Here is a 9,391-nt window from a genome sequence, read left to right on the forward strand (position 1 = left end):
CCTTCATTAAATCTCGAAAGCACTCTTCAAGAGATAGAGAAGAAACAAATCTTTCAAAACTATGTTTAGATCACCAATTGTGGAGTGTAGAAAAACTTAAACCACGTCTTCTGGGGCATATGCCGTTGTTTAAATACAGCTTCCGAACTACGAGAACTTGGTAAAATGCAACAAATGAACCTCAACAAGTTGTCATCTAGATCAGTCCCTAAATGACAATTAATTGCTTTCCAATACTGTCCTAACATCCAGGTTTAACTCACCGAATTCCACGAAGCTCAAAAGCAGGTTATAATATAAGCATAAAACATCAGTGTACACATCGATTCCAGGAGGAAAGCTCAGCTAATAAAGTGATGAGAACTGGAGTTCCCCGAACAGAGTGTACAAACAAAAACTATTCGAGTCTCATCAGCACGTATGGAGAAGATGTAGGGCCGGTTATACACCTGGGGACTTCTTGTTGAGCAAACAATAAAGAAGTTAGCTGAACCTATCCTCTAATAATGCTGTTTACTAAAGCATAGTTGGCCACTGGATTGAAGTGTTGCAACTGAGCACCGAAGACAAACTTAAAATGCCTCCTATACACATAGATCCAATTAATATGTTACTCTATAAACTTCCATCAAACCTCACTTAGGGCTACTGTCAAATGGAGTTGGGTCTTGAGCCTTCTGGAGTTGGTAAGACTACAGGCTCAAAGTTTGGTATTCCTTTCTAGATCTTTCTGTCAAAACATGTAATGTCCCCGTCTCTTAGATTGTCATTACGGAGTCAGTCTCTATTCTCAAGAGTGTGTGGTTTTCTTCACTAGCTTTCTCCTGCTCTTCTTTTTTACTTTATACTTCTTACTTTTTAAGGTGACAGTATAATAGCAGTTTGTAGAAATTTAAGACATTGACTTGTTCATAACAAAGGAACAGTGATGGGCATGTGGTTGACGATTGCTTGAGAGCTTTTCCAAAGATCAAAATTAAGTTGACACATTGTTTTAATTCAGAAGAAGGTACAGCTTGGACTCTGCAGAAGGAACATATACCTGTTAAAATGGAGCCACATAATAGAATCAGATATTTATCATGTCTTGACCCTTTAAAAATTACATATCATCTTCAGGTCTCTGCTTTGATCAAGGAATACTCCGAAGGTGACAAACATAACGCTCCTATCCCTATTCCTGCAATTCAGACACGAGATTTGATCAATCTAATATCCTACCTGAACTGGTGTGCCACTTTGATTACAATTTGCCTCATTTGGAAAAGAGCAAGAGAAGAAATAAATCACAGTTGTTATAGTCACAATTCAGAAATAAAAATTGAAGGAGAAATATCTAAAAGTGTGTCCTTTAGACCTTAAATCTCTTTCGTCCTTCCTCAGAACTAAATTGAGAGACTCGCAAGTGTTGCCTATAACCATCATCTCTTTCTCCCATTCCTCTTGCTGGCATTCTCTTTCTTTCTTCTATTTGATGTCTAGCATCTAGGAAGAATCCATCTTTATCCCAGGTCACGTCATAATCAGCTTTGAGTCGTGATCCTTGCTGCACAATTGTCAAACTTACCAAACATCAATAGCATCAAATGAAAAAAAATACTTTCAGGAATCAGCATAATGTGTCATTAAATTTGGATTACAGAAAATCTAACTTTTGGCGGTTGAGAAACAAAACCATCAAGGATTGCTAACTATGAATATGAATGCACACGCACAAGCAAAATGTACTCCCTCTATCACTCTGTCACATCTTTATGTAAGGGTGTTTGATTAAGCACAACTCTTCAAACTTGTAACAAAGAACATGTCATTAAAGATAAAATGGGAAGTTTAAAGTTAGACTATTCCTAAATATAGAAAGGTGTCGTTCTTTTTGAGAAAGACAAAAGGAAAGTGTGTCACGTAAAATAAGATAGAGGGAGTATGAAGTACCAATCTTTGCAACACTTATTAAAGAATTAGGCTTTTTGATGAAAACTCATTAAAGCAGTATTTGAATAAAGCCTAATTGTTTACACATATATCCGAGCACATGTTAGATATTTCATTCATAATCATCTCTGAGTGCTAAAGAAGACGAGAAAGATTAACAGATAAAGTACATTTCTCCAATATATTTCAACAGAGCATCAATACAATATAGACACACCTCAAATTTTACCTCTTAAATATGTCAAACCCGTTTCATTTCTTTCAATTCTGACAAATCAACTGATACCCTTCAGAGTACCATGGGGTACTAACTATAGGAAAAGTTAAAATAATAGATTGATGTTCCACTTCCAACAAATATACCTTTTGCAATGAGCGACCACACAAAATCTTCAAAGCGTCATAGAAGTCCTTGTGCTTCTCGAACCGCACTACAATCTTACAATGAAGACCAGAAACTATGTCTTCTTCATCTGCATCGTCACCTACACTATTGTCCTCAGCTACATGAAGATTCCTACCGAAGAAAAAATAAGATAATTCAAAATAAAGATGAAAATTACCAAAATAGTTGTATGTATATATGATAAGCTTAAGAGCTAAAATCTGGAAGAGAGGGTGAGCAATCAACAAGTTTCTGTCCTATCTTTTCTTGGACGAATGGGAATAATGAAATAAATAAAAGCACAGTAGACCATTTTAAGGAAGAGGAAAAAATAGGGACGCAAAGTACATAATATGGCAGTCTCCAGCTCTACACAACACATAGTTGAATGTAGTTGAGACATGATTGTTCAACAATTTTTGTAGGTAATTACATTTCTAAAGAAAGAGCTTTTAGTAGGTATCAATATTGCTTTAGGAAACTTTTTTCTCAACAATGATTAAAAAAGCACTTGATATATTAGTCAAGTGAACAAGATAGCTACTGCAGCAAGTATCCATGAACAAATAGACGGCTTTTCAACACCATAACAAACAATTCAAATGTCAAACAAGTAGTCAAACAGATAATAAATTTTCATAAACAGTCTAATAGATGATATAAAAACAACTAATAGCACTTACCTTATCTTTCCAATCGCGGAAATAATTGTGTGAGTAACCAGCATAGAGGGCTTAGATGAGACCCTCGTCTCTGCGAACCATCTTGATGGCATACCTTTCAACACGATTGTATCCGGTTGCATCGTTCCACTCCTCTGATATCCTGTAAAGAAGAAAATAGGATATATAATTACTTCAAGGTAAGCATGGACCATTTACACTGGCGCATCATATCACACAGTCATGACTGTCACCATCAATATAACGAGGAACCAAGTACTCCTAGCTCGTTCAAAATACAAAAACAGCCAGAAGCTTTGACATTTTAGTCTGAGTGAGCTCAAGCTGTTAGTAGTTTTAGCTCCATAACCCTTACGTACATAAACTGAAACAAAGGTCTTCTCTTTACACCACACAACAACTAAAACATCGGTTCTTGAGCATCCTTTCTTCTTAGCTCCTCATTTGAAAGTTAAAATCCAGATTTTCTTATCTATCAAATTTCATTCATCGCATGGACTTCTACCTTGAGTGCAAGTCATATAGAACAGTGAAACATGATATTGTTCTTCTTATAACAATCAAGTTTCTTCATTATTCTTGTTTTCTACTTCCGGCTACTACAATATGGAAATACATCGAGATTCACTCTATTCCATTAGATTCTATAATGGACATTTCTAACTAACATACAAATCTCTGGATAAACAAAAAGCAAGTGTAGCAGCATTATAATTCAACTGCATTATATCCAAAATACTAAAACATATAAAATCTTTACTAACCACGAGCACCAAAAGCAATAATCTCTTCCCATTCCTTCTTCATTCCTTCAAAATCATCAGACACCGGCACAGCTACATTCAACTTAAACTTCGTACCTTCCAAATTCAACTCAATCCCATTCAATTTTTCCACAAATCCTCTCCTCCATTCAAGAAACTTCTTATCAGCTCTCTCCACATCATCCTCAGTTTCCCCAATCACCTTTGACAGAAACCCTAAGTCGTGAACAAAAAGGCGACCGCGCGCCACCGGCTCCTCGCGCTTGCGCTTGTTGAGATCTTTGAATTTCCGAATTACTAGGTCCTCTTCAGGAACAGTGATGAAGAATGAAGATTTTATGTAATCGATTAGTGATCGCTTGAACTTCCACTCGTCGAACGGATTAACGGACTTGTCCGCACGGTAGACTGTTAAGAGAAGCTTAATTCGTGGAACTAGAGAAAGTCCGCTTTCGAGTTCTAGGGTTTCGGTTGGCCGGAGAGAGTTTAACGGCCGATTATTCATCGTCTCCGGTCAGCTTAGTTGAAGCTTGAGCTATTTTTTAAGTAGGACTTACTGCTATGCCTTTTGTACTTCTAATAATCAGTGTTTTAAAAGGGGAGTGCGTTTTACTTATGGATTTAAAAAGAATTGATTTTTTTTTTTTTTGTAATTTTTCCTAAAATAATATAATAATAAAAAATTATAAAAGTACATTAATAGATTAAAATAATTTGACACACGGTTATGGAAACTCATAAAAAATAAAATCAAACTCCAATATGAGAGGTTTCAAGTTCAAAATTATTGGGTCACTCCGAAGGATACATTAAGTTGTTAAGTAAAAAATTTAACACACAATTGTTGAGCATGTTTAGGACGTACATTCGGGCACTAAGTCTCATAGAACTAAATCTCAAACATGAGTCTCGATGCATTTTGCAATAGCCCCGCTGAAGAGCAAACCCCAAGGCGAATTCCAACATAATCTTTTCAAACACTGCAGAACGATGTCGTAACATGTTGTAGAGCCAAAATCAAATTTTGAATTCTCAAAATTTTTACTTCAAATAAAATGAATAGAATGAAGAAAATACGACAACAACAAATACAGTATAATCCCTAGTGGGGAGAGGGTAATATATACACACCTTATAAACCTTCTGGAGGTCGAGAGATTGTTTCTACATACTCTCAAACTAATTAGGCATTAGCTAATATTCAAATGTTGGAGCAATGAAGAGGGTTCAGACTCAACAACTTCATATGATCATAGTGGTACAGTTTACATCCTGTAAAAGCAAAATACCTACAAATTAACATGAACAAGCCGATTATCCATCGAGTTTCCATGTATTAGTTAATCCCCAGGAATTTTTCAGGTGTCGGAAAAGAAAAAAGAATGAGCACAACAAGCACGAAATACATAGTGAACGTTTAGATATACTCGTATGAGTTCGTAGTTACAATCATGTTGCATCGGGTCATTGCAGCTATCTAAACACAGAACAAAGAGTACTTTCAATGGAAATGTTCAGTGCTTGATTGTAAGCAGAAGCAAATCAACTGTGAGATCAAGATATCATGTCATTATGTAAACTCAGTAGCCTAGATATTACTCCAAAAGCCAGCAAACAGATGTACTAATTGTTATATACACTGATACAAATTACCATGAGTGATACTACTTCTGTAGCATGTCCATTAGCCTGTCGGAGATGTTGTTCATCAACATCAATAGCTAGTACTATCCTGTTCATGTTGGGAAATGTATAGAACCAGATAGACTGCATAAATCAGTCACAAACGTCTACACTATTAACAAATTGCTACTGGATGCATGGCTGAAGTCGAGTTCTCAGTTTCTGCCTTGAATTAGTAGTCGGTATCAGATAAAACTTTGAACTGGAGCAGAAAGCTTTAACTCATGCGCAGCTTGGAAAAAATCTGCTGCTTGATGGACTGATCCTTCCATCTTTGCAAGCATTCCAAGGTTAAACCACGCTTCATGGTTCGTGGGTTCTAATCGTAGAGCATTCATTAAAAAGCTTCTAGCAATAGGGGCTACGTCGTTACTCATCTTCATAAGGACTTTAGCTGTAGAAACAATGCTGGGGATGTAATCTGGTTCTATTGATAGAGAAACTGAGAAGGCAACAAGAGCTTCCTTATATCTTTCTTTAGCTTGAAATAATGCACCTAAAAGTGTTTAAAGAATCATGGTTAGTTACTGAGAAAGCAACAGTGAATACATTGTATATACTTTGCACAGTTATGTTAAGACCTGTTGCATGCCAATTCCGCGGGCAGAAAAATTGAATTGCTTTGGCTCTGTTTATACATATTTCAGCATCACGCCACGACTCAAGATCTGTATATAATCCTGCTAAATCAAGCCATGCTTCAACTTCTAATCTTCTCTGAGAAGTTACCTGCAGCCCAAACAAAGAAATTTTATGATCTCCAATATAATCTCCTTACAAACAGTTATTCCACGTACCGAATTATATGAATACTCAAAACTTTCTTAAAGGAAGATCCAAAAAAAAAAGTTGTATACCGCATCATTTGCCGCGGACTCCTTTTGTGCTTGAATCAAAGCAAACAGAATCCTGTATGTCTCTATGGCTTGCTTGGGTTGTTGTTGAGATATTTGAAGGACAGCTTTTAATCTGAGATGTTCCATTTGGTCGATTTGTCCAGTCTCATCGAGAGCAAGATCAACTATGGCTTCAGCATCTTTGAATCGCTGTTCTGCAGAAACGACTAAAGCCAACAACTTCCAAGATTTCGCTGTACTTCCAGCCGACATTTCTGAGTAGCGCATTACATTATTAAAAGCTGGAGTCAAGTTTCTTTGGATAGCATTTTCTAATCCAAGACTAAACATAATTTCTGGATCCTCCTTGCAAACTGAAGCTGAGTTTAAGGCAGCTAATGCTTCTCTTTGGCAGAAATTTCTTTCAAAATCCGAAAGGGAAATTCTTGCAGCATTTCCATAACAGACGCCAAGAAGTTTATGAGCTTGAACTAGGAAATGGTCGTCTTGATTTTTGGCTAAGTTAATTACTTCACGAGCAAAATTTATCCCCTCGTGAGCTTGCTGCAGATCCTGAGAACACAGCTTTGCTCCCAACAAGAGAGATGGAACATAAGGTTCTTGGTTGGCTTCCGAACGTCCAGAAATTTTCTTGACAAGGTTCAATGCGGTATCATTCTGACCTGCAGCACTGTAACAAAGAGCTAGTAGATACCACCTCTCTGCTCGGGTATAAACTCCGGGAATAACCTGCTCAATATGATCTGCAACAGACTCAAAGTTGTTAGAAATTGTCAGCGCGAATGTCAAATGGCTCATGACTTCAGAATCCCATATTATTTGACCATTTAGCATTTTGCTCATGAGTACAAACAACAAGAGAATTGCTTCCTCCAAGTTACTTTTAGGGGCTGTTGAACCCCACACTTGAAATTGAGCAGGAACCTCAACTTCAACGCCTCCAAAGAGTAAAGTGGTGGCTAAGTCTTTTTGTATACAGGCCAATCTTTGGGAATCCAAATTCCATGGCTTGATTAGCGCCCTTCGATATGCAAGCACAGCTTCATCCAAATATCCTGCTTGTGTCCATAACTTCGGAAGTAACTCGAGTGCTTTATGAAACATCTCCAACAACTTGCAGTCTTCAGAAATTCCATCTGGTATTCCATTTGGTAGTGCTGAATCTACAACATCCAGTATCATCTTGCACTCCTTAGCAGCATCTGATGAGTTAAAAATCATATGCAGCTACATTAGTACCAAAAGCAGACAACACACCCTCAATATCATTAGCATTGAATTCATCTATCAATGGCATACAGAACTAAGATTGACAATACATTTTTAGTCTTCGATAACTCTGGATGCTAAGCATAGAACAACCAAATAACATTAAGGAGAAATACCAAATAACATAACGAGAAACAGCTTTACCTTTGATTCGGCTGAGCTCTTCTAAGGACTTTGCTTTAAGCAAAATTGCTTCAAGAAGTAGACTCACAGAATGCAGTGACATTACACCAGCAGGCAGAATATCACCTTTGGAACGCGGTTTTAAGGGCCTCGTTCTCTCAGAAATTGCTTTGGACATTCTTGAAGACAGGGTTCTAATATCTATTACTTGAAACACTTGAAGGGCAGCATCAAAATTCCCTCTTTGATATTCTAGCCTCCCCAACAAAGCTCTTGCTTCCTGCACCCCAAACCACAAAAGAGCCAAATCTACTTACATACAGCTTGAGACAATGCTACTAAATCGGGTGAACAAATCAATCAATCAATCAACTATGCCTCAATCACAAACAAAATAGGGTCGGTTATATGAACTATCTATTAGTCACTCAACTAATATTTATTATCTCAGCAAATCACCAAATTCAATGATTTTTCAACAAAGAAAATAACTTTATGAGATACCTACTGTACCTTGACTGACCATCTGCGAAATCAACTCGTATCTTAAACTCAAATGCTACATCAGTTTAAAGGGTGTTAGGCTATTTACCTCATAGTTCAAAGAAAGTGCCTCTTTTAAAGTTGATTCAACTTCATCAACTTGAGCATCATCAAGTTTTGAATCCCAATCTACTGTTCCATTTCTTGAAGAAATACCACTAGCTGAAAAATCTCTTGTAGCCAATGACTCAGGAGACTCTGGTGGTGGCTCATCAAATTTGAACTGCTCACCTGAACAAGCACACAACATCTTCTCCAAAAAAGCAACAAAATTTCAAAAATTTCAAGAATCTTACTTTAGGTCCAATTCTTCCAAAGTTCAAATCTTTCTTAGTACCCTTTTATCTACAAAGCTGAAAAAAGCAAAATTTGAAAACAAAAGAGTAAATGCAATATTGGATCAGATCAAGAATTGCTAAAGGGCAAAAAAGTTCTTATCCAAATAAGGCAAGCAAGTCTTAAACTTCCAAAAAAAATTACAAAATTTTACAAATAAAAATGTAAAACTTATGGAAGAAAAATCCCAAGAGAAGTCTTATAAAACCCAATGAAACAGAAGAATAATTTAGGAACAGAGATTAAAGAAGACGAGCAACAAAATGACAATTAAAATGCAGAGTGAAAACGGCTAGACAAACAAGAGAATAAAACATTGAAATTACCATAAAAATACTAGAAAACTTTGTTTTACATGCATTGTTTAGTAATATAATTAGTCATTAAAGCAACTTCTAAAGAGAAGTCCTTGTTAACAGTTTAAAAATTACTATTGAAAATCTATAGATTATGATATAGGGTTTAAAAGATTTAAGTAGAATGGTCCACATTTGAAATATTTATTCTTTAGTTTACTCTAGTACTCACACAGGCTCGTTTGATACGCTGGTTAAAATGAAATATCTTTTATTTTAATTTAATTTATCGTAATATATTAATATAAATTTAACTATATAATCTCGAAATAATTTAATATGTAACTTGAACAATTTTGATATTTTTTAAATAATTTGTCCAGAAGCTGACATGGTAGCACAGATAGTTTATGGACAGGAAAAAAGTATGGGAGGGGGGCAAAGTTGTTGCAGAGTAGTAGCTGTTTGTAGATTCTCTGTTTTCTTGTTCCACCCCACCCTACCCCCCCACCCCCAACCC

The 9,391-nt window shown here is 36.3% G+C and overlaps 2 protein-coding genes across 3 annotated transcripts; both read right to left on the reverse strand.

The window, feature by feature from the left end:
• Nucleotides 1-926: 926 nt before the first annotated feature.
• LOC107015662 lies at nucleotides 927-4,364 on the reverse strand. The gene is made up of 5 exons (XM_015215992.2): nucleotides 3,765-4,364; nucleotides 3,001-3,142; nucleotides 2,296-2,449; nucleotides 1,358-1,546; nucleotides 927-1,180 (listed from the first exon to the last, which is right to left on the reverse strand). Exons 1-5 carry the CDS (start codon nucleotides 4,267-4,269, stop codon nucleotides 1,175-1,177), a joined length of 996 nt encoding a protein of 331 aa, XP_015071478.1. The 5' UTR covers nucleotides 4,270-4,364; the 3' UTR covers nucleotides 927-1,174.
• An 878-nt stretch (nucleotides 4,365-5,242) lies between these two features.
• On the reverse strand, nucleotides 5,243-9,005 carry LOC107015829 (protein NPGR1). Of its 2 annotated transcripts, XM_027916018.1 has the most exons (6): nucleotides 8,902-9,005; nucleotides 8,289-8,592; nucleotides 7,718-7,976; nucleotides 6,305-7,506; nucleotides 6,029-6,176; nucleotides 5,243-5,943 (listed from the first exon to the last, which is right to left on the reverse strand). In XM_027916018.1, exons 2-6 carry the CDS (start codon nucleotides 8,487-8,489, stop codon nucleotides 5,633-5,635), a joined length of 2,121 nt encoding a protein of 706 aa, XP_027771819.1. In that variant the 5' UTR covers nucleotides 8,490-8,592; nucleotides 8,902-9,005; the 3' UTR covers nucleotides 5,243-5,632. The 2 variants fall into 2 exon arrangements, with proteins under 2 accessions (XP_027771819.1, XP_015071731.1); XM_015216245.2 differs by lacking the exon at nucleotides 8,902-9,005 and having other exon boundaries at nucleotides 8,289-8,874.
• Between the last annotated feature and the right edge of the window lie 386 nt (nucleotides 9,006-9,391).

This window comes from Solanum pennellii, chromosome 4, assembly GCF_001406875.1.
Source record: "Solanum pennellii chromosome 4, SPENNV200".
In the NCBI taxonomy this organism is placed as follows: Eukaryota; Viridiplantae; Streptophyta; class Magnoliopsida; order Solanales; family Solanaceae; genus Solanum; species Solanum pennellii.

Coding starts and splice junctions, on each gene's coding strand:
- LOC107015662 (XM_015215992.2), bottom strand. CDS start 4,269: ATGAATAATCGGCCGTTAAACTCTCTCCGGCCAACCGAAACCCTAGAA. Junction 3,143..3,764: donor TATTGCTTTTGGTGCTCGTG/GTTAGTAAAGAT, acceptor TCTTCTTTACAG/GATATCAGAGGAGTGGAACG. Junction 2,450..3,000: donor TCCGCGATTGGAAAGATAAG/GTAAGTGCTATT, acceptor TTTCTTCGGTAG/GAATCTTCATGTAGCTGAGG.
- LOC107015829 (XM_027916018.1), bottom strand. CDS start 8,489: ATGTTGTGTGCTTGTTCAGGTGAGCAGTTCAAATTTGATGAGCCACCA. Junction 7,977..8,288: donor CACTTTCTTTGAACTATGAG/GTAAATAGCCTA, acceptor TTTGGGGTGCAG/GAAGCAAGAGCTTTGTTGGG. Junction 7,507..7,717: donor AGAGCTCAGCCGAATCAAAG/GTAAAGCTGTTT, acceptor TTAACTCATCAG/ATGCTGCTAAGGAGTGCAAG.